The sequence below is a fragment of the Theropithecus gelada genome, chromosome 9, assembly GCF_003255815.1.
Source record: "Theropithecus gelada isolate Dixy chromosome 9, Tgel_1.0, whole genome shotgun sequence".
Taxonomy (NCBI): domain Eukaryota; kingdom Metazoa; phylum Chordata; class Mammalia; order Primates; family Cercopithecidae; genus Theropithecus; species Theropithecus gelada.
This window is the reverse complement of record NC_037677.1, coordinates 94,781,736-94,805,557: the sequence shown is the minus strand read 5'-3', so window position 1 is coordinate 94,805,557 and position 23,822 is coordinate 94,781,736. Positions and strand designations below refer to the sequence as shown.

Here is a 23,822-nt window from a genome sequence, read left to right as displayed (position 1 = left end):
GTATCTGGTTTGGCTTTGTGACTTTTCCAGCACCTTCTACTTTGAGAGCATTCATGCAAGTTTTCATGGGAGAAATCGTGGAGAAGTTGGAATCTGAGTTAGGCCTGAAGGGTAGGTAGAATATGGAAAATGAAGTGAGTAGAGGCAACAGGAGATTCCTCCTTTCCTGCAGGCAGTAGTGAGCAATTGAAGATTCTTGAGGTAGAGCAAGATGCTTTAGAAAGACTGATGTCAGGAAGAGTGAGACGCAGGGAAAAACTGAGAGCAGTGTGGGGGCTACTGCCACAGCACTGAATGTTAGAGGGGGCAGGAATGCAACGGCAGGACAAATAGATGCAGGAGGCAGTACCTTAGGCTCAGTGAAATAACTTACCCGAGGCCACACAATTCAGAAGCAGAACTAGAACTCAGGTTGCCCAGTTTTAAAGCTATACAATTTCCTCCATACTGAGTCACAAAGGAGGTGAGGCTGGAACTGAGTCCTGAAGGCTGCTGAGGAGGAAGTTTGCAGCAGGCGTGGGCACTGGGCACTCCACCAGGTTCACTACTAGGTTCACCCAGGTGCACCCTGCAGGCCACCGCTTTCTGCAGGAGATTCTGGCCTTCCCACTTGGGAGGAAAGTAGAGACCCTGGCTTAGGCAGGAAGGGAGGGTTGAGAAGCAGCCCGTGGGGAAGAGATTCATGTTAGCTCCTTTCCCTGGGAGGAGGCAGGGAGAGGTGATGCTTACACACCCCAGTCCCTGGGTAGTAGCTGAGGGATGAGGGGAGCTGCGGTAACTCCAGACACCTGCATGATGCTTCACGGCTTCCGCAGCATCGTCAAGTGTTATTCCTGACCACCCCACTTTCCCACCTCTCTACCCAGTGTATCCGATCCACCTTTCAAGGCACTTCTGGGAAGACTTCAACCCTCAGACTTCCCTGCTCGGCATCCACACAGCCCCGTGCTTTCGATGTCATTGATCACTTGCTCCCCTCTGCAGATTATAGCTGTGTGATGTTGGCCAAGTCATTTAACCCCTTTGTGTCCCAGTTTCACTGTGTAAACAGGAGGTGATGAAAGCATTGTCCAAGGGTTTTTGACCCCAGCCAGCCATGATGATGATAATGGTGATGATGCCTTGTCCTGCTGGTTGATTGTGGCTCTGTCTCCCCCACCACTCTGCAAATTCCTTGAGGACAAGATAGGAATCACCTCTGGCTTGTCTGTATCTCCTTGGGGACCAGAAACCGGCACACACTACTAGGTCCATTTATTCAATCCGTGAGCACTTCTGGAACACTTGCTATGTGCCAAGCCCTGTGACAGGATCTGGGTTTAGAGGCAAATAAGAAGCTGGGGGGAGGGGGTGGGCAGAGTTAAGGCAGACACAGACCATTATACAAAGAGCGTGGAGAGGGTCACAGGTGCTGGGCTGAGGCTGGGTGAGCATAGCCAGGTGGGAGGGAAGAAGAGGGCGTTCTCAATCAAATCAAAGCTGATTGAGATGAATCCAGTGGTCCCATCTGACCCCTACAGCAATCACATTTAAGGATGAGGAGATGACGACTCAGCTGAGAAAATCCCACTGCTAGTCTGCCATGAGCTGGGGCTGGGACCAGAGCCCCTCTCTTCTCAGGGTTGGGGGCTCACAGCGCATGCCTTAGAGATCCCCACTTCCACTGCTTCCCAGCCTTGGCCTCTGCCCAGAGTTGTGCAAATTAAAGGACTTCAGGGCAACATCCATTCATTCCCTGGTCTTTATCCTCTGCTGGCCCCTGTGCTCCAGGGTTATTTTTAGTTCTGGGCAGCCAGGCCTGGTGAGCGATTGGCAGCAGGCAGAGCCCACGTTTCTGAGCCCTCTGTGTTGCTTCTGGCTCAGCATGAGAGGTGGCTGAGCTCTAGGAGGGGGCTTAGGCATACCTGGCACCCAAGCCCACAGCTGCCTCATTGTCCCTGGGGGAGGAGCTGGGCTGCTGCCACTGACCCGAGGCTGGGAGCATTCTTTCCTGTTGATTCATCACAGGGAATGTTTTGGCCCAGCTGGGGTGGGGCAGGGGCACTAGGGGGACATCTTGGACATGGGCGGCCAGGAGTGGATGGCAGGTCCCTGGCAGCAGGGTCATTAAGACCTGGCTGTCACCCAGGATCGAAAAAGTCCATCTCGACATCCTAGCTCTATCACACTCTGCCTGTCCAGGCTTATTCTTATTTGCACATCTGCCTTCTCCACCAGAATGGGAAGGCCCCCTCCCAGCGTCTAGCACTCCAGGACCCTGTCTAGCATGTAGGAGAAAATCAATAAAGGCTTGTGGGATGAATGAACCTTTGGAAGGACATTCAGGCAAGGTGGGGGCAAGAGGGGAGACCAGGTGGGGCAGTTCTGGGCCTACGGAGGAAACCAGGAGGCTAGAACCCTCTGTCCATTTTACAGATGGGGCCACTGAGGCTCAGAGTAGGACCAGGTCTAGGGTAAAGAAACTGAGGGCTGGGACTGGGGTTCAGGCACCTAAGTGCTCAGATCAGCTGATGGGACTCCTCTCTGTCAGCCATGTCCACATTTCAATTCCACAGTCCCTGCTCCCTGCACTAACACCCTCCTCCCGTGAGTCTGACAAGGGCCAGGACTACATCATTCAGCTCCGTGAAGGGGTTCTCGCATTCACTGTGTATTTGCCGATCACAAACCCAAACTTCCTAGAATTACGTCGCCTGGGGCTCAGTGTTCCCAACTGCACAATGGGCAGCGCGGAGTTTCACACAGAGGGCGGGGGACGGTATTCAGTACAGTAAACTTCGGGGGGAATCGCGTGTTCCTGCAGTAGGGCACGGCTGCACCGCGCCACCTCGACCTATCTGAACTGAGCCCCGGGCCTCCCCGAAAGAGCGTCCACATTGTCCTAAGAAACCGCGCTCGTGCGATTCGGCCCCTGTGACAGCCGGGCACACCCGCGCGAAGGGCGCTGTGCCGGGGGCCCTGGCACTCAGCAGGACTCACGGACTGGGACTCTAGGTGAGCGTCAGTACCTCGTTCGGCAAAAGAGGCAACTGTGCCTGGGAGAAGGACTCCAGAGGCCGCAGCGGCCCTCCCTGCAAAACAGCCGCAGGCCCCGCGCCGCCCTTTCCCGGGAACTCCGCTCCCCCCACCCCTGCGGCTCCCGCCCCCGGGACTTCCCGGCCCCGCCGGCTGCGGCTGGGCGCCCCTGCCACCTGGCCCGTGTCCGACGGGGGGCGCCGCGCGGAAGGCCGGGCGGGGCGCCCGCGGACTCCACGCCCGCCCGGGGCGGGGCCTGCGGGGCCTCCTCCGCGGCCAGCTGGGGGCCGGGGGGCCGCGGGCGGCAGGCGGATAAAAAGGCCCCAGGGCGCCCAGGGAGGGAGCCCGTTAGCGCTGCTCGGCCGCGGCGCCCGCCCAGCCCCGGACCGTCCGCGCTCCAGCTGGTGAGCCCCCGCCTGGCCTGGCCCTGGCCCTGGCCCCTGGCCCCGCGTCTGCCTCTTGGTCTGCCTCTTGCTGTCCCGTCTGTCCTTCTGTCTCTCTGTGGGTCTGCAGGCCTCTGAGGGTTCCTGGAGACTGGGCCTAAGGGGTCCCATGGACCCTCAGCCCAGCCCTCCAGTCGCTCACCAACCTGCTTCCAACTGGACAAGTAACCACGTTTGGGAGCTTGGCCCAAGGCCCGCCCTGAGTGGTGCGCCCAGGCCTCAGGGGTGCTTGCATGTCTTGTTTGTGGCCGTGTGTAACCATTGCTCTACCTTCTCCCAGGGAGGAGACAGGGAAGGGGCAAGGCGGGTTCAGATGTCACACTTATGACTTGGGGGACAAAGAGCCAGGGCTGATCTGGGCTCTCCAACTATCCAGACCGGAGCTGATTATGTTGGGGGTCGGTGTGTGACAGAAACACGGAAGGGAAGCGGACAGAAGACTCTGAGCCCCCCCTTTCCTAGCCCGGACAGGTACAGCTCAGAGACCGTTTGTTGGCACTGCTTCAGGTCCACAGAGTCGGTAACCCCGGGGAGGCCACAGGGCTGAGAGGAGGCTGCTGAGAAGAGCTGCCGAACTGCAGAGAAGAGAAGAGCCATCCCGAAGTTGCTGCGCCCTCAGGACAGCACCCCCCATGCTCTCTCTTGAATACAGGCATTTGCTGTCTTCCAGCCCTCCCTACCTGTGCTAGGTAAGGCCAGGTCACAGCATCTCCTGGCACACCTGGAGCAGGTGCCTCTGTGCCTCAAGCTGGCAAGGTCTTGGATCTGTCACTCGGTGGCATTCAGCGAAGAGCACCCTGCGCAGTGCCCTCACATCAGGGCCTGGGTCATAAATCCTCCAGAACACGGTGGAATTTCAGTCTGCTCCCTGCCTTCCTTTCCTCTTCCCACTCTTCCAACATTCATTCTTGGTGGTTTTGAGAGCCCGGCGTCTAGCCAGGCTGCCTGGGTTTGAATCCTGACTGGGCAAGTTACCTGACTTCCCTGGACCTTATCTTCTTGTCTGTAAAATGGAGATAAGTATTTAATCTGTATTTTTAAATGTGTAATTATTATCCTCACTTCCCTCCCCTCCTCTTTCCCCTCCACCTTCTTTCCCTCCTCTGTCCCCTTCTCCTCCATTTGGGAAAGTAACGGCCACTTTTGAGGCTGCTTCCTTCTCTGAGGGAGGATGCACAGCTTGGTTCTCTGTGCTCAGTGCTAGGGGAACAGATACCTGCAGTCTGGTTGTGGCGTCAGGAAGCAAACACACAATGTGCTTTGTGGAAGGCTTTGTGGGAGGGCTTAATGGAGGGGGTGGCATTTGAGCTGGTGCCGTGGGATGCGTAGGAGTTTAACAGTCTTAGAGGGAAAGGAACAGAGAGAGCAAAGGCTTGGAGGCTGGGAGATGAAGGCTATAGTTTGGTGTGAGCAAAAGCTCTGGGGGGCCTATAGTGGACAGGAAGGCCGATAAGAGGGGCTCTCCCTGCATCTGACTCTTGGTTCCCGCTGCCATCCCCCCACCTTCCAGCAGCGTTCATGGAAGGCAGCTTCCCTGGCCCAGACCCCAGGGTTCTACAGCGGAAGCCCTCCTGTGCCCTCAGGTTGGTCCCTTGGAGAGGAAGGAGCTGCTGGCCTGGGGCTGTCCACAGCCTGTAATAAGACCTCCTCAGCGTGGCGCGGACTTCAGCCACGAGTCAAACAGCAGACCTGCCCAGCCTACGCTGGGCCCCATCAGAGCATGTTGTATAGAGGGGCCCTCGAGTGCCACCCCCTCATTTTACAGGTTTTGCAGCTGAGACTCAGAGAAAGGAAAACAATTGACACCAGACACAATTTGGTGGCAGAGATAGGAGCTTCCTGACTCCTGGGGGTAGCAGAGGAGGTGTGGTCATCACTCAGCCGAGACCCAGTGTGACCACTGGGTCCTAGCAGCTGAGGGACCTGAGCCCGATCCATCCTATCCTTTCTTGCCATCTGGGGAGTGGTTTGGCTCAGTCCCTGGCTATCTACCTCCTCTTCCGGGGAGCACGGAGGAGGGAATGGGAAACAATGGAGAGCACTCTGCTCATGGGACAGCCAGCTGGGAGCCCCCACAGGCCCTGACATGCAGAAGACAGTGTTTCAGTCTGGAAAGGAAGCGTGGGAGGGGTCAGAGGGGGAGAGCTGCAGAGGTGAGAATGGGAAGGCAGCCCCTACACAGTCTCAGGGAGTGGAGAGGGGAGCATCTAGGCTCTGTAGTGTGCGTGGAGGGAAAAAGGGCAAATCTAGAGAATGCTATAGAGAGGACTACCAAAGACTTGCAGTTGAGATTGGACGTGGCCTCCATTTCCCTCTGTATAGAGAGGAGGTGGGACCAATCTCGACCAATGGTTCTGTCATAGCTCTCACAGTAGCTGTTAATAATAGTTCATTGTTGGCCGGTGCGGTGGCTCACGCTGGTAATCCCAGCACTTTGGGAGGCCAAGGTGGGTGGATCACCTGAGGTCAGGAGTTCAAGAGCCGACATGGTGAAACCCTGTCTCTACTAAAAATACAAATAAATTAGCTGCACGTGCTGGCGAATGCCTGTAATCCCAGCTACTTGGGAGGTTGAGGCAAGATAATCCCTTGAACCTGAGAGGCGGAGGTTGCAGTGAGGCAAGTTTGTGCTATTGCACTGCAGCCTGGGTGACAAGCAAAAATCCATCTCAATAATAATAATAATTCATTGTTACTGAATGCTTGCTCTTCTAAGGGTTTAATGTTTCTTCATTTAATCTTTACAAAAATCCTATGAGATAGTTGCTATTATTATCCCCACTTTTCAGAGGGAGATACTGAGGCAGGGAGAAACTAAATCGCTGGCCCAAGATCACTTAGAAGTGAACTGGTGGAGGCAGGATTTGAACCCCAGCAGTCTGACTGTCCAGCCTGTGCTCTCAAGCACTGTGCTGCCACCTCCCACCCATGCAACCACAGATATGAATGAGTGCCACCTACACACCTGACACTATTTTGGACACTGGGGACACAGCACATCCCCACTCCCGTGAAGCTTCATTCCCAGAACTTGTCTAGTGCACTTTTAGGAGCCCACTCCACCCGGCCCTGCTGGCTAAGGCTGTTGAGAGGGAGTGGGGCAGATGCCATGCATGGAAGTGAGAGTGGCAGGGGCCTGTGAGAGCCTTCGCACTCAAGCGGATGAGCTGCATGATTCCCCCATGGCCGTGGAAGAGGCAGGTCTCATCAGAATGAGCTTTCTTAGCCCGTCTTCTCCATCCCGGTCCAGGTTGGCCTCAGCTCCCCTCGGCAGCAGAGCCTCGGGGTGAAGGAGCTTCAGCTTTGGTGGCTCCAGAGGTCTCGGACAGCTCTAACCAGCTGTGACTCTCTCCTCTACACCCTTCTCCACCTGCTGGTCCCAGGACCAAGGCTGTTGTGTGAGGGGGAGAGGAACTGCCCCCAGCCTCATCCTCTCTCTAAGGACCCAAAGAACATCTGATTACAGCCTCCTGGAGACAGAGGCCCTCTCTGTTTACTGCCTGAAACCCTCCGCTGGCCCCTCATTTCCTACAGGATGAAGGCAAACCCTCTGTGTGGTACACAAGGCCCTTGATCATTGGCCCCAGCTCGTCCTTCCATCTCTTTCTCCTCCAAGCCCCCACACTGTAGTCTGGGGTAAGAGAAGGGCACTTCCTGCTCTTGCACAAACTCACCTCTTTCCCTCTTTCCTAGTCCTCTTCTCTCTACCTTGAATGCCCCTGTTCTCACCTGGGAGAATCTTATTCACCCAATAAGGCTTAGATTAAGTGTCCCTTCTTTGAAAGGCTTCCCTAATTCTTCTTGCTTGAGCTTCATGAAGGTAGGGAGGGTGTTTGATGTCTTCATTTCTGTGTCCCAGCACCTGGCCTGAAGCAAGTATTCAAAAAATGTGTATTGAATCTGCATGAATCATACACCTAGATGGATGCGAGGCTATCATAGGCTATCCAAGCTGCAGGAGGGATCAGATGATATGTGGTTCCATCTCCTCACTTTAGAAATAAAGAGTCAGGGCCGGGTGCGCTGGCTCACGCCTGTAATCCCAGCACTTTGGGAGGCTGAGGCGGGTGGATCACGAGGTCAGGAGTTCAAGACCAGCCTGGCCAAGATGGTGAAACCCCTGTCTCTACTACAAATACAAAAAAATTAGCTGGGCATGGTGGTGGGCACCTGTAATCCCAGCTACTCGGGAGGCTGAGGCAGAGAATTGCTTAAACCTGGGAGGCGGAGGTTGCAGTGAGCCGAGATTGCACCATTGCACTCCAGCCTGAGCAACAGAGCGAGACTCTGTCTCAAAAAAAAAAAAAAAAAAAAAAAAGGAAAAAGAGACAGTCAGGACTTAGAGAGGTGAAGAGACTTGCCCAACCCACACAGCCAATGAGTGGTGGAGTCCTCGATGCCCCTCAGCCCTTTCTGCTCCAGCCTTCCATGTGCCTTCTAGGGTGAAGGCAACATTTCACACATTTGATTAGGGTGCTAGGAACATCAGAAGGTGGTGGCAGTGCCCCTGGGGTAGATAGTCGTGACCTGAGGGCACCCTGGGGGCTCCCCCATGACTCAAAGGGTGGGTGACCTCGTCTACCTACACATAAGACTTTAGGTATGTAAGAGCGGCTGTTTATTGTGTACTCGCCATCGCTAGGACTTTGCTAAGCACTTTCCCTACGGTGTTTTATTTAACACTCAACAACACTGTGAGATGGAGATTACTATCCCCATTTTACAGATGAGGAGACTGAGACTCAGTGAGGTTAAGCTTAAACTTCCTCAGGGTCGCATGGCGAATGTGGTGGATTTGAACCAAATCAGCTAAACTGGCCCAGACTCAATTAATGCCACTATGCATGCACACACACACACTCTCTCTCTCTCTCTCTTTCTCTCTCTCTCTGTCTCTCTCTCGGGGGGTCTTCTTTCGTTTGTCTTGCCAGGAGCTGCCACATTGCTGAAGAGGCCTGAGATCTGGGTAGAGGTGGTGATCACTGTCATGTTTACTCATTCCTCAGGTATCTTGGCCTCAGCTGTCCTTGAAGTCACCATGGCGTGGTCCCCACCAGCCACCTTCTCCCTGTTCCTGCTGCTGCTAGGCCAGCCGCCTCCCAGCAGGCCACAGTCACTGGGCACCACCAAGCTCCGGCTGGTGGGCCCAGAGAGCAAGCCAGAGGAGGGCCGCCTGGAGGTGCTGCACCAGGGCCAGTGGGGCACCGTGTGTGATGACAGCTTTGCTCTCCAGGAGGCCACGGTGGCTTGCCGCCAGCTGGGCTTCGAAGCTGCCTTGACCTGGGCCCACAGTGCCAAGTATGGCCAAGGGGAGGGTGAGTGACTGGTGCCGCCCAGCGGGGTGGCAAGGAGATGGTGACAGTCTTCTCTTGGGTTGAGCTCACTGACACTCACCCATCCTTTGATACCCTGCTCACGTGACCTCCTCCACAAGGCATTTCCTGAGTGCCTCAGCTGCACAGAGCCCCTGCTCCCACCCTCCCATTCTCTCCTGTGATAAGGCCACCGCCGTCACCACCACTAAACTCCAAGTTCCTTGAACATAGCAATTGCACACAGTGGGTGCTTAGAGAATGTTGAATGAAAAAATGGGCAAATGGGTAGGTCTGATTCCTACAGCTACCTGGCATTTTCCAAAAACAGATTCTCTAAGACCCAGTGCCCAAAGGAGGTAGCAGGCAGGGTTATAAATATGAATTCCCCAGGAGACCCAACCTTCCTCCTCTCTGCCACTTTCTCCCAGGGTTTGGAAGAGGTAACTTGGTAAGTGTGGGATCCTATGCAGGAGGCAGAGCCTGTGACCTGCCTCTCTGTGCCATCTTTGAGCATCACCCCCACTCCACAGGACCCATCTGGCTGGACAATGTGCGCTGTGTGGGCACGGAGAGCTCCCTGGACCAGTGCGGGTCTAATGGCTGGGGTGTCAGTGACTGCAGTCACTCTGAAGACGTAGGGGTGATATGCCACCCCAGGCGCCATCGTGGCTACCTTTCTGAAACCGTCTCCAATGCCCTTGGGCCCCAGGTAAGGGGGCTGTTCAGGCTCTGGTCTGAGCCAAGGGCTGGGTCAGAGGACAGAGAGCCTCCCAGAAGGTGGGCCTACAGGAGCAAGGGGAAAGGGTGCAGTTTGCACTGAGCATGGGGCCCCGATTCCTGAGTGTGCCCTGCAGCAGGTGCATAAATAGAGGGCCCCAGCCTGAGGCAAGGCAGGCCAGAGGACCAGAGCTGACCCCACTGGGAATCACAGAAGCTGCTCCCATAAGGGAGACCGCAGTGGGGTAAGGGGCTCCCTCATCCACAAGGCCTGGCCACAATTGCTGCCTCTTCCCAGCACAAACAACCCTGAGCTAAAAACAGCCCAAGCCAAACAGGAGCGGGCAGGGCTCTGCTGCCAGGCAGCCTCCAGCCTCAGGACAGCTGGTCACTGAAATACGTTGTGAAGGGGACTCTGTACTGGTCTAAGTCATCCCAGGGCTAGGGCTGGGGGGTCTTATGGGCCAAAGGATCCTGCTATGGTCTCAAGTGGCTGGTCTATGCCCATCTCAGCGCTCTCAGGGTGGCACAGAGAAGGCCCTTCCATGCCCAGCAGAAGCCTCACAAACTCCAAGGGCTCCCATCCTGATCCCAGGGAGGGCCAGATCTGCCTAGTTCTCTCCAGTTGGACAAATTCAAGGAACTGAGGGAAAGGGCTTAGACAAGCTGAGGTTCTGCCTTGCACTTACTCTGTGGCCTTTGATAATGCCTCCCCCTCTCTGGGCCTCAGTTTCCTGGCCTGTTCAATGATGGGGCTGGGTGGGATGGTCTCTACAAGCTCCAAGCCCCAGCCTTTCTGCATGAAGATCTGCAGCGGGGAGTCCCGAGGCCCACAGGTGACTGTGCACCCTGCAGGGCCGGCGGCTGGAGGAGGTGCGGCTCAAGCCCATCCTTGCCAGTGCCAAGCAGCATAGCCCAGTGACCGAGGGAGCCGTGGAGGTGAAGTATGAGGGCCACTGGCGGCAGGTGTGTGACCAGGGCTGGACCATGAACAACAGCAGGGTGGTGTGCGGGATGCTGGGCTTCCCCAGCGAGGTGCCTGTCGACAGCCACTACTACAGGTAGGAGCGTGGCTGGTGTAAGCCCCACAGGAGGCAGGGTTGTGGGGCAGGGGCTGAGTGCATGTGCATGTGCCTGCATGCGATGTAGGGTGTGTGCATAAGCCTGAGTGTGGACTCATGTAAGGGGCAAGTAAGTGTGCACACAGGTGAGTGTGTGATGTGTGTGGCATGTGGGACCTCGCAGAGTTCAGTGAGGACTGAGTGGCAGTGGTGTTGTCTGTGGCAGGACATCCAGCAGGTGTTGGGACTGGGGGAGAGAAAACAGGCCCTACTGAGGAATGTGGCCAGATTTCCTGCTTCATGGGGGCCTCAGAATAATAAATAGGAAAGTGAATGAGGAGGACCTTTAGGATCCTGGGAAATACCTAGAAACAGTCAGAAAGTAAACACTGCACTGTTGAATTATGTAAACAGAACTGACTAGGTACAGAATGCGCGCTCCGTCCCGGCCCCGTGAAAACAATCGAACATAAAACTGAGTGTCCCTGGTTAAAACCCTAGACTTCCCTGCAGATACTTTCAGTGACACCCACATGTAGAGTTTAGACAAACTGTTCTGGCCTCAGTTCAGCCAGTGACTGGTTTTAGGGCTTTGGGGAGGGCCTCTGGGCCTCCATCCTCAATTCCACTGTGAATATCCCAACTCTTCCCTCATGAATTTCCTCAGCTCTGGTTCAAGCCAGGCTGTGACTGGGTTGCGTGTAAGCGAGGCATGGGGTGGGGACCTGGAGAGAGGAGACATAAAAATATTGTCAGAAACATGGCTGAACTGTCACAGCTGATTCCATCAACCAGTAAACGACAGCCACAGTCACGGTTCTGCCAGATCCGTGTCAGGGAAGACTTGTGTTTCTCATCAAGGGAGAAATCTCCCATAGTACATGTGAGTCATCTGCTTCATCCACCCCAATCAGTTTGATCCTGCTTCCCTAAAGGGTTAGAAGGCCCTTGTTGCAGTGTCCTTGTGTCTTTGACTTAGAGGACCCCTGTCCTGAGGAAACATGCGTGGTGGCCAGTCCCTGGCTCCATCCTTGGGGATCCTGGGATGCAGCCCGACTCCCCCTGCCTGGTAATTGCACGCCTAGGTCTCGCTGACTCGCCTGCCACCCATGAGGAGGGCAGGCCTGATGATAGCCTGGGTGTCTCTGGGGCCACCCCCACTAGCAAGGCCTTCACCTCCCACCTGTCCCCAGAGGGCCCCTTGTCTTGGGCCCTCCCTAAATGCTCCCCTTCCTCTGGATTTGGGAGAGGGCAAGCTTGATCCGCCTGTCCCCACTCTAGGCCTGGCTGAGGGACCTTGCTTGCCTTCCTTGTAAAATTGTTATTTGTGAGGTGGCCACCCCATCAGGGCTGCTGTGAAACTCAGCATTGAAATAAGATTTATGAACAAGTTTACAAATGTAAAGTCCTGTGCAAACTTAAGGACAACTATGAGGAACCAGGTGGCAGGGGGTGGGACTTCCACACCCCTTCCATCTCCTATCTGTTTTCTCCCATAACAGGAAAGTCTGGGATCTGAAGATGAGGGACCCTAAATCTAGGTGAGGAGCAGCACCCTAGGGGGAGGAAGCAACAGGGTGTGGCATGAAGGGCCTCTATCCCCTCCTTTCTACCTTGGCCTGCCTTAGTCCTGAAGCTCTTCCCTCAGCCCTTCCTCCACCTTCAATCTCCGTTGTCTTCTAGGCTGAAGAGCCTGACGAATAAGAACTCCTTCTGGATCCACCAGGTCACCTGCCTGGGGACAGAGCCCCACATGGCCAACTGCCAGGTGCAGGTGGCTCCAGTCCGGGGCAAGCTGCAGCCAGCCTGCCCGGGTGGCATGCACGCTGTGGTCAGCTGTGTGGCAGGGCCTCGCTTCCGCCCACCAAAGACAAAGCCACAACGCAAAGGGTCCCGGGCAGAGGTGAGCCCTGGGGGCCCTGCACCCACACCACAGCTTGGAGGCATGGGCGGGACCCTGCCTGGTGAGGGGTGCAGGGAGGTCCAGGACATGCAGGCGAGAGGAACCAGACTGGGAGGAGGAGAGTGAATCACAGAACTGTAGAACCTTGGAATGTATTTAAAAGGATCATATATAGCCCTACCATAAATGGAAAGCTGACATCACCCGCCTTGAATAGAAGGTGACCGTAAAAACAGTAATTAAATCCTAACTACATCCCGCTGAGGGCCAGTACTGAGCCTGAGCCTGCTCCTCTGTTATAAAGAGGAGATCAGCAAGTGCTTGTGAGGCGGTACAGACGCCTCAGCACCACACTGGGGTGGCCTCGTGAGGTGGTACAGATGCCTCAGCGCCACACTGGGGTGGCCTCGTGAGGTGGTACAGACGCCTCAGCGCCACACTGGGGTGGCCTTGTGAGGTGGTACAGACGCCTCAGCGCCACACTGGGGTGGCCTCGTGAGGTGGTACAGACGCCTCAGCGCCACACTTGAGACGACATCCTTGATGAGGCTGTGGTGGTGATTGGTTATTGAAGAAATGGAGCTTAAGAAAAACAGCTTATTCAGGGTGACAGCTATAGGAAGTCAGAGGCAGGACTGGAACTCCCCACCCTTGGCTCTGGCCACCGCCATGGAGCTTGAAGGAGTCCCGTTTGGGATTCTGCTGTGGTGGCTCAGCCCCTGCTGGCTGCCTCCTCCTCGGCCGTCCCTGAAGCAGGTTTCTCCCAGCAGGAGCTGAGGGTGCGCCTGCGCTCCGGGGCCCAGGTGGGCGAGGGCCGGGTGGAAGTGCTCGTGAACCGCCAGTGGGGCACGGTCTGTGACCACAGGTGGAACCTCATCTCTGCCAGTGTCGTGTGTCGTCAGCTGGGCTTTGGCTCTGCTCGGGAGGCCCTCTTTGGGGCCCGGCTGGGCCAAGGTGAGTGAGGTGGCCTGGGGAGGGGTGAGAAGGCCTGGGTATGCCACTGGTCCATGTCTGGACGGCCCGGGGGTGACAGGGCCAGGACAGAAAATTCTCCCCCTCTGTGAAGGGGAAGCCACAAGTGCGGGGTTACGGAGATGGAGCCTTGCACACAGCACCTCTCTCCCTGTCTAGGGCTAGGGCCCATCCACCTGAGTGAGGTGCGCTGCAGGGGGTATGAGCGGACCCTCAGCGACTGCCCTGCCCTAGAAGGGTCCCAGAATGGTTGTCAACATGAGAATGATGCTGCTGTCAGGTGCAACGTCCCTAACATGGGCTTTCAGAATCAGGTGAGTTTGGGTCTGAGCATGGCCTCAGGCTGGGGACCGGGAAACCCTGGGGAGTCCCCAGGATACCACATCAAGCTAGCGGGGAGAGGTCCAGGAGAAGCGGCTAGTGCTTCTGCTTTGGGCACCAGTCTCCTTCCCTTACAGCCGGCCTGGCTGCAGCCCCTCCAAAATGTCAGAGGTCACAGGGGCTCTGCAGATGGATGTACTCTCCCACACCCGTCTCGGGTCCCCTGTGAAGCTGAGAAAGAAGGTGCCTGGGAAAGACGGCCACAGGGCTGTCGGCACGAGGGAGTCTGTGTGGGATGCTCAGGGCAGTGTCAGTGCTAATGTGGACTGTGAGCAAGTCGCTGGTGCCGCTGTAAAACGGGGTTCACACTCTCAGGGGGTCACTGTGAATGAGGCGAGGGGCATGAAAGCCCTTGGCAAATTGCCAGTTGTCGTTAATGGTGGAGGGCAAGTGCCAGAGCAGGAGGAAGAGCCCCTGGTCCAGGCACTTCGAGTCAGATTTCTCTAGTAGGCAGGGACATTAGAGACTACCTGCTACACTGTCCTCACCTTACAGAGGAGACCAAGGCAGAGAAGGGGACTATCTTGTCTAGGGCGACACAGTGAGTTGGTCTGGGCAGCCCTCCAGGCTCACAGCCCTGAGCTCTTCCCTGCAAGGCTACCCCACTCCTCATACACCCCTCACCATTGCAGGTGCGCTTGGCTGGTGGGCGCATCCCTGAGGAGGGGCTGTTGGAGGTGCAGGTGGAGGTGAACGGGGTCCCACGCTGGGGGAGTGTGTGCAGTGAAAACTGGGGGCTCACCGAAGCCATGGTGGCCTGCCGACAGCTCGGCCTGGGTTTTGCCATCCATGCCCACAAGGTAGGTCCCTGTGTTGTTTCTTCCGCATGACCTCTCACCCCCTGGACTGAGGCCCAAAACTTCCTGTGCTAAAGCTGCTGCCTCTTTACCCATTTGACGATTCATTACTGAGTGAAACTATGAGCTGACATGATGCCGAGTGTTGGGAACAATGTGGTGAACAAGAAGACACAGTCCTTAATGAAATGGTCAATGAGGGACACAGTTGTGTCTGCAGGAAAGATGAATAGAAGTTAGACAAGGGGGAGGAGGAATGAACAGCTTATGCAAAAGCCCTGTGGCCAGAGAAAGCTTGATTCGGCTGAGGAGATCAGAGCCAGGGGTTGTAGAGTGGCTCTGGAGAGAGTGCTGTCAAGCATGAGGGCAGAGGAGGCAGGGGCAAGATCACTCAAAGCTTGCAATCCACATGCAATCCACATGTTTAAAAGATTTCTTCCTTTGCTGTTTGGAGAACAGTTGGGTGGAGACTCACATGAATGCAAGGAAACACACTCAGGAGGCTACTGTAGTAGCCCAGGTGAGAAATGAGGCTGGACTGGACCAGGCAGTCCAGGGGAAATAAGTGGATAGATCTAAAATACGTCAAAAAATAAAATCAAGAGGACCTAGGCGTGACTGCAAGAGAAACCTCTGCACCTGCACCCACACTGGGCTGCCGCACAATGCGGACTGGGCAACCCTGAGCACAAATGACGATCTGGGCCACTTGAGGAGCGGCTAGGGAAATGGGAGCACAGCCCCCGGACAGAAGAGTGGGGAACAGGACCCTCCTCTGCCGTCTGGAAGAGGGAGGGGTGTAGGGCTAGTAGTGGAAGCCACGGTGGGTGGATTTTTACTTCTATACGTGGAAGGGATTTCTAACATCAGAAGGGTCCAAATGTGTCATGGACTGCCCCAGGGAATATGGGTTCTCATCACTAAAGATTTCGGGCCCAGGCTGGACACAACCTGGTGGGGGTGGTATGACTGGGGCCACACCTCAGATGGGAGTCAGAAGGTGACTCCAAAGTCACGCTGATTGGGTGACACTGGCTGTTTTCTTAGGAAACCTGGTACTGGTCGGGGATGCCGAGGGCCCAAGAGGTGGTGATGAGCGGGGTGCGCTGCTCAGGCACAGAGCTGGCCCTGCAGCAGTGCCAGAGGCACGGGCCGGTGCACTGCTCCCATGGCGGCGGGCGCTTCCTGGCTGGAGTCTCCTGCATGGACAGTGAGTGACGGAGGGCTCACAGGGCTGGGGACAGGTAGGCCTGTGCTCCTCCTCAGGGAAGGCCCTGCATGCTGGTCCCAGGCCTACGGCCAGCAGCATGAGGGAATGAACGTACCAGCTCTGCCATTTCCCAGCTGTGTGGCCCAATCACCCGTCCCATCAGGATCCATACCCTGCCCCCTCACGGAGTTACTGTGAGAAAGAACACTGAGAACATGAGAAAGCACAAGGACACAGAACGGCCGTTTTCAACTTTGGGTTATGAACAACAGTTTCAAACAATGGAACAGGACAGGACATAGCAAGGGCAGTTTTTCCTTGGAACTATGTGTGTACTGGGTTACAGCATAAAATGTATTTCTTACTGTGGTTTGTAGTCAGAAAAGCAGTTTGAAAGCTGTCGTAGAGGACATACAAATATGAGCACACTTGGGGCCAAGGCCCAGCTGTGTGTTCTCTTCCTGAGCTGTGGGATTTACCCAAAAGGTTTTGGGACAAGGCCATCTGTGGCACTGCTCTGCCCCACAAACCCAGATTCTTAAGGCAGCAGCATCTCTGACATCTCCCAACCAGGTCAGTGCCAAGATGGACTATACCCGGTCCAAAGGCTACAGATAGCATCAACCGAAGTGGCCACTTGACGTTCTTCTTGGCCAAATTTCAACACCAAGACATCCTTAACCTTTGTCAGCGAGCTCTTGGCTTCCTTTCTGTCCAGGGAACCCTGGTGAGAACCCTGGGCCCATCCATCAGACCCTCCCCTGCAGGGATGGGGCATCAGAACGGGTCTCCTTATCACCAAGGCCTCCCAGCACGTGGGGAGACTGCTCCCCACTCAACTCCCCTTCCTGGGAACCTCGAACCCCTCCCTGCTCCACTGCCTACAGTGGCAGCTCTCTTCTTGAACACATTTGATGGATGCTTCATGACAGCTGGGCACAGCCAGTCAACCTGCAGCCTCTATAACCACCTGTTTTTCCTCCCTGGCTTTTCACATGGCTTTCTTTCCCTCTTCTCATTCTTTCTGAAAGCTTGCCTTCTTTCCCTAAGGAACTCTTTGTCAGTGGGCACTTCCTGGCTGTCTCCAATATATACCACAGGACCCCACAGGGCCAACTGCCAGGAGCAGATGGCTCCAGCCTGGGGCAAGCTGCGGCCGGCCTGCCCAGGTGGCATGCACGCTGTGGTCAGCGGTGTGGCAGGGCCTCACTTCCGCCCAGGACTACTTTAGTGATAATGATTTTTAGTGACAGTACAGGCAAAGTATCCAAGTTAGGTATCAGCAGAGCTTTCTGAGGATTATATGAACTAAGCTACATAAAGGCACTTTACAGGCTTAAAAGCATTTTACAAAAGAAATACTAGCTTACTTCAACCGCATGTTTACTGTGGGCCAGACATGTTACAGGTGTCATCACATTAATATCACTATTATCTTCATCTTACAGATGATGAAAATGAGAGACAAAATGGTTAAGCAGTTACACAGCTGGTGAATTATACAGTCAGAAAGCCAAGAATGAACCCAGGTGGCCTGGCTCCAAACCCAGCAAGCTTAACCATGACACTGTAGCTGCCTCCCAGGTTAAGGTGATAGACTTCCTTTAACTGTTACTAGAACTCACCATCTCCTGACTCTTAAAACTGCCCTTTTTTTGTGGGGTCCTCCCAGAGGGTTTAATCTGGGGGCAAGCCTGCCCTGTGCTGGAGATTAAGACTGGCTGCCTTTCCACCCTCTGAGTCACTGCCATGACCTCTGCTGCCCCAGGTGCACCAGACCTGGTGATGAACGCCCAGCTAGTGCAGGAGACAGCCTACCTGGAGGACCGCCCGCTCAGCCAGCTGTATTGTGCCCACGAGGAGAACTGCCTCTCCAAGTCTGCGGATCACATGGACTGGCCCTATGGATACCGGCGCCTACTGCGCTTCTCCACACAGATCTACAACCTGGGCCGGACAGACTTTCGTCCAAAGACTGGACGCGAGAGCTGGGTTTGGCACCAGTGCCACAGGTTAGAGCCTGCCCATGCCTTGGCACCAGAGGGTTAGGAACAAAAAGCAGGGTCCAGGGAGCAGTTTGGTCCTTCCCTGGCCACAGGCAAGCTTTCCTGGGAGGGGTGTGCGCTCTCCTTGCTGGCCTTGCCTGCAGGAGGCAGTGAGGACAGCGGCATCCACCTGCCCCTCCATCGCTCTCGCCTTCACTATGTCAGTGATGCCCGTGGGGTCTGTTTCCCACAGCAACATCCCACAGAGGCATCACCGCCAGCAGACTTGTTCTGTTAGAATGGTATTTGACACTTTTCCTATGTTGGATCACAGGCCTTGCCTTCAGAAGCCAGGTAAAGTGGGGACTCCCAGGAACCTGGAGGCCCAAAATAGACATCCCATCCAGGGTGCTGGCTCTGCAGGAAAAGCTCGCTGGTTCCTTCAGCAGCAAGGCAAGGCCCTCAAAGAACAGCATGAACAGACTGGCACTAAAAAAGGGACAATGAACATTCTTTCCTATCAGGAGCTTCCAGACCAGAGAGAGGGAGAGACAATGCCTGTGACAAAGGCAGCATTTTTTTTTTCTTCAGAACACAGTCATGGGTGGAGAAAGTGGAGAGGAATGGGCAATGACTTTGGGACTTGGTCTCACCCGAGATAATAACCACCTTTCCCTGTAGCATGAACACAGCTGTCATTATAACTGGATTGGAAACAATGGTAGCAATTTGGTCTCAGGCTGACAGGGACCCTCTTCCCAGCAGCTCAGCTCCTAGGCTGCTCATAGACCTGGTGCCCCACCTCTCCCTCCAGTTCAGGCCTTGCTGTCAGGCACCAGCCTCCTGGAGGCGACCAGGGCAGGGCTTCTACCTCTTGCCTGGGTTGAGACCCTAGGTGATAAGGGCAGCTGTGCTTGCTGCCTGGCAGGGATGCCAACAAAGTAGGCTGTGTGTCATACTAATCTTGGGTTTGGGAGGGAGAAGGGCACTGCCTACTATTGTAACTTTCCTCTCTGGTCATGATGGGGCCTGGTGCCTGTCTTCCCTACCAGCCCCTCCAGAGAGGACCCTCTCTCCTGTTGCTGCCGCACTGACTGCTCTATCCCTTCTGCAGGCATTACCACAGCATTGAGGTCTTCACCCACTACGACCTCCTCACTCTCAATGGCTCCAAGGTGGCTGAGGGGCACAAAGCCAGCTTCTGTCTGGAGGACACAAACTGCCCCACAGGTATGTGGTTTCCTGTCAGCACCTACCAACATCTCCTCTTGTTATGTTCTTCAGCCCCTTTGGGATCAGGCTTCTCTCTGCTCCGTTCAGCCGCCCAAGGCACCTGGAGACCCTGGCTTGAAAAGTTAGCAATCAAGGCAATTTCTTACCTTCTGAAATCTTACACGGGAGGTTTTTACTTCCTCTAAATTCCCCACACACACTGTTCTTCTTTTAAAACACTCAGCACTTGTCTTGGAGAAGAGCTGCAGACCTGTCCTATCTCTGCTGAGCTCGTGGAGGGCAAGCATTGTCTGCTTCCTGTCTGCATACCCGCAGTCCCTAACCCTTAGGAACTGCATGGTAAACACCGGATCTTTAGAAGGTTGGAAGGATGGATAGGCGGATGCACAAATAAATGAGCACAGGAGGGTTGGAATCTTCCAACCACAGTTCCTAGTTCAACAGGGATTTGCACTGGAGCAGTCAAACTAATCAAATGAATCATACCTTTGTCACAAATGTGGTTTGTCATGGTGCTGGATTCATAGCAAGATTCTAGCTCTGACGGTCCTTAATCTGTGAACCAGGCATGATGACACTGAACTGGTAAAGCAAATAAAAGACCTAGCAGAGTGCTTGGTCCTGTCTCAAAAGCTGTCCCCTTCCTTACAGGACTGCAGCGGCGCTACGCGTGTGCCAACTTTGGGGAACAGGGAGTGACTGTAGGCTGCTGGGACACCTACCGGCATGACATTGATTGCCAATGGGTGGATATCACAGACGTGGGCCCTGGGAACTATATCTTCCAGGTAAGGTGGCTGGGGGATTCCCTACAGAGCCCAATTTCCTCCAGATGTTCTAAAACTTTCCCTGAGGGCAAATGAAGGGAGAGAATTTCCCATATAGGGTTTCCGATAGGCCTGTCTCTAAAAGGAGCTGTCCTATTAGGGAAGTAACACTCAAGCTGGATCCAGCGAACCTGGGTTTAAGTCCTGATTCAGTGAACACTGGATAAATCAGCTTCTCAGTTGGAACTTCTCAGTCCCTATCTGTAAAATGGGAACATCAGTGCCTACCTCCTGGGTAACTGTAAGAATTAATGAAGCAAATAGAAACACATGTAAGGGATTATCACAGCCACAGTCAACTCATTCAGAAACCAAATCATCCATTTTCAGTTGTCCCCTCTTTCACTCCAGGTGATTGTGAACCCCCACTATGAGGTGGCAGAGTCAGATTTCTCCAACAATATGATACAGTGCCGCTGCAAGTATGATGGGCATCGGGTCTGGCTGCACAACTGCCACACAGGTAACTCCGAGCCACTGTGGAACCAGTCATGTATAGGCTCAGGGAGCTGGAAGACTGTAAATGTACCCTCTGCTCCCACACTCTAGTGTGTGACTTGTATGTGTGTGGTTTGTAAAAGGCAATGGATGGAAGAGAGATGCATTTCCTTTGACATCTTGCAAGGCAGACTTCTAGAACTGGTCAGACCATTGGCTTCACCCAATAACTACATCTTCTACATCCCTGTGTGCACTTAAGGCTGTTCGATTGTAAACTCAGTTTCCAATCTGTCCTAGAATCTTTCCTGTCACCTCAAGCCATGTCAGTATTTTCAAGTCCATTATTTTTCCTTTCTCTTTCATGTAGAAGTTAGGGTTAGGGGCCTCACAGGTAAAAGTAGAAGTCCTCTTGCTCTGTGTTGCTGTCTCCAGCTGTGATCACTGCTTGCAAGAAGGGGACCATGGAAAACAGGGCCACTTAAAGGATTGGTAGCATCAGTCAAAGGAAGCATCATCATCCAGTGGGGTCAGAGAAGAGGGGCTGTTCTACCTGTCAGTAAAGACTCCCTCCATCTTCAAGGGTTAAAAATGCCTATATTTGCTATGGGATGTGCATTCACACCCATACTTGCATCTGTGCGGTGGGATGGGCAGAGTTGTTCATTCAGTCAACAAACATTTATTAAGGCTCACTGTTGTGTTGAACGCTGTGCCCCAGACACTGGGAATGTAAGTGTCAGATGAGGTATGCACACATGCAAATAGCCCCAGTACTACTAATGTGTGGACTGAATGCTGAGCAAGCACAGACAGAAAGCAACCGGATGGGGGCTAGCACAAGCTTCACAGAAGTAGTATTTGAGCTGAGTTTTGAAGGAGGGGCCAAAGTCAAAGATGGGAGGAGTAAGGAAGGAGCACAGGACTGGGCTTCGGAAGGTGTCACTGGTTCCGGAATCCAGTCCCACCACTTTCTAGCTGGAGGACAGTGAGGAAATCACGACCTGAGTTTTCTGTTTTGTAAAATGAGGCTGTATACTTCAAACCTACTAAGTACTAGAGCTTTTTGCAGGGAGGGTTGTGATAGTTCTAAGATAATGGATTTTATCCTGTGGGCTTCTGGGAACTATTGACAAATTTCAGTCAAGGAGGCAAAAGATCATTTAGGTTTTCAAAAAATAACCGTGGCAACAGATGGACGAAAATGAGAAGAGGAAGAACAGTCTAAGGTTTTGAATTTGTGTGGCTGAGTAGATTATGCTGCCACTTAAATGAAACTTAAATGAAAAGAGGAACCAGGAACTAGAATCCAAGTCTACACACATGGAGACAGCAGATCCTCCATAATGCTGGAATCAGGCTGCAAGGGTTCCCAGGCAGTGACAAGGACAAGAAAAATAATGCAGTCCTGCAGGTCATCTTGCCAGGGTTTAGGACCCAACAGGGTCCCTGCAGAAAACAGAAGGCACACTCGGGTGAGAGTCTGAGGTTATTTAATTAAAGGACTATTTATAAGGAAACAAGGGGTGTTGAGATATCAAGCATAAATAAAGTAGAAAACTGTTACCTGCTTTAGGCTTGAAGAGGGGCAAGGGCTGTTTTGCAGCCAGGTGCAAGCCAGAGTGGTGAAGGAGGGTGAACCTAGCTGGAGCAGGAGTCAAAGACCATCACTGCCAGAACCACAGGGCCGAAGTAGGGGAAAGAATATTTGGCCTCTCTCCTTCCACCCTCTGACCTTCTGCTGTTGCTTTCCATTGACCCAACTCAAACAAAAAAAAAGAAGACAAAGGAACCAGAGTGATGTAATCGCTAGGGGTCAGCTTTCTGGGGCACAGAGGAAAAAAAGGGCAGAGAACGAACCTGGGGAGGGAGGCAAAGGAGAATAACTAGCACAGCCCTTTCCAGTCAATAGCCTGTTCTTCCTGATGTTCCTGAAACCACACAACTGTCCCAGGCCTATTTCTATAGAATGACTGGTGTCTGTGCCCACGCCATGACTGACTTGATATAAAGGATGAGCTGGGCAGAGTGGATCTACGTTAAGTTGTCAGGGAAGGGATGAGACTGTGGTAAGGTTGGCTGCTTACCTGTTTTCCTTTGGCCCACAGGGAATTCATACCCAGCCAATGCAGAACTCTCCCTGGAGCAAGAACAGCGTCTCAGGAACAACCTCATCTGAAGCCCTCACTGCACGCTCCTAGCTACTGCCGATAACCACATACCTCAGCTTACTGGAGCCATGCCCTTCACAGTCCCAACTCAGAGGAAAAGGGCCAGTGCCAAGGGGCACCAAGAACCTGCTCAGGAAGCATTCTAATGGCAAGATCACCAATCTAGATGGTACTGCTTCTTCAGGGTGGCACTGGGCCTACCCCCTAAGGGCCTGGAATATGGCTTCCAGGCTTTGCTCAGCTGAGCTCCTCTTCTATAAGGAAACCCAGTCATCCCTGAATCTTGCCACAGAGATGCGGGGTTCAGGAGCTTTCAGTTCTTTAGGGATGGACTATGGTCCAGTCCCCCATCTAAGTGGTGCTTTGCAAATGTCTTGGAGGAGTATAGGACCGAGTACCAAAATACACAGCAGGTAGTGTTAGCTCTCTGCTAGGAGCTCAAAGCAACACAACTTGTATCAAAATCACAACTGGCAGAGAAGCTGGTGGATCCAATCCTTTCTTCATCTGTTATTATTTACAACTCACCTCTCACACTCTGTTCTTTAGTGTCCTTACCTTTATCCTACCACACACATGGGTGTTTCTATTATCCTTGGAAGCACAGACCTCGGGCATCCCCTTATTGCCTGATGGGCCAACACCAACAGTTACTGAGTGCTTGAGAAGGGGCAAGTTTCACAGAAATGGCCAGATAGGGCCTTCCTACAGAGCAGCAAGAGTAGGCCAAGCAGAAAGACTGCTGAGGTAACATGGATCCCAGGCCCTGTCAGGGCCTCTGCCAAGGAAAAAATATGGACGATTTACCTGGCAGACAGTCTGATCTCTCAGGATCACCACGCATCTCAGGATTGGTCTAAGCTTCAAGTCCCAACCAAGTGTCTCAAGTGAACTTTGCATTGAATAAATTTTTGCCATGGAAAGAACATCAAACAAGCTACTCATCTCTATGGAGATATGAAAACAAGTCTGGCAGAGTGAGAGACAGAAGACCATGGAGAAATCAGAAGGGGGAACAGTCAGTGTAGTTAAGGATGGAACCTGGGAAAGGCCACCATTCCTGCTTGATGGGGCTGTGATTTCTCTCGCTCAAGTGGAATAAAACCCCATGGTCTTCTTGACATGATTCTTGATCTTTTCTCCACTGAGACAAACTTTAGTGATGATCCTTACAGGACTGACACCCTAATGCCAAAAAAGGTTGCTCATTATGGACTGCTACAAAGACCAGACCAGCTGTGATTATGTACACGCCCCAAAACCACAGTCCTACCCTTTTCCCTCCCACAGAGCCAGGGCCTGGGATGCACAGGGCACACATGCTTCTCATGACTGCCCATCTACATTTCTCCAA

At 53.8% G+C, this 23,822-nt stretch overlaps 1 protein-coding gene across 3 annotated transcripts; it reads left to right on the top strand.

The window, feature by feature from the left end:
• Positions 1 to 3,300: 3,300 nt before the first annotated feature.
• On the top strand, positions 3,301 to 23,693 carry LOXL4 (lysyl oxidase like 4). 3 transcript variants are annotated; one of them, XM_025397698.1, is made up of 16 exons: positions 3,310 to 3,419; positions 3,966 to 4,147; positions 8,465 to 8,773; positions 9,304 to 9,482; positions 10,346 to 10,551; positions 12,054 to 12,092; positions 12,235 to 12,454; positions 13,225 to 13,408; positions 13,586 to 13,740; positions 14,440 to 14,607; positions 15,652 to 15,814; positions 17,583 to 17,826; positions 18,914 to 19,029; positions 19,684 to 19,820; positions 20,211 to 20,322; positions 22,406 to 23,693. In XM_025397698.1, the coding sequence occupies exons 3-16, from the start codon at positions 8,497 to 8,499 to the stop codon at positions 22,474 to 22,476; spliced, it is 2,271 nt and encodes a 756-aa protein (XP_025253483.1). In that variant the 5' UTR covers positions 3,310 to 3,419; positions 3,966 to 4,147; positions 8,465 to 8,496; the 3' UTR covers positions 22,477 to 23,693. The 3 variants fall into 3 exon arrangements, with proteins under 3 accessions (XP_025253482.1, XP_025253483.1, XP_025253484.1); XM_025397699.1 differs by lacking the exon at positions 3,966 to 4,147 and adding an exon at positions 3,739 to 3,929; XM_025397697.1 differs by lacking the exon at positions 3,966 to 4,147 and having other exon boundaries at positions 3,301 to 3,419.
• The last annotated feature ends 129 nt before the right edge of the window (positions 23,694 to 23,822 follow it).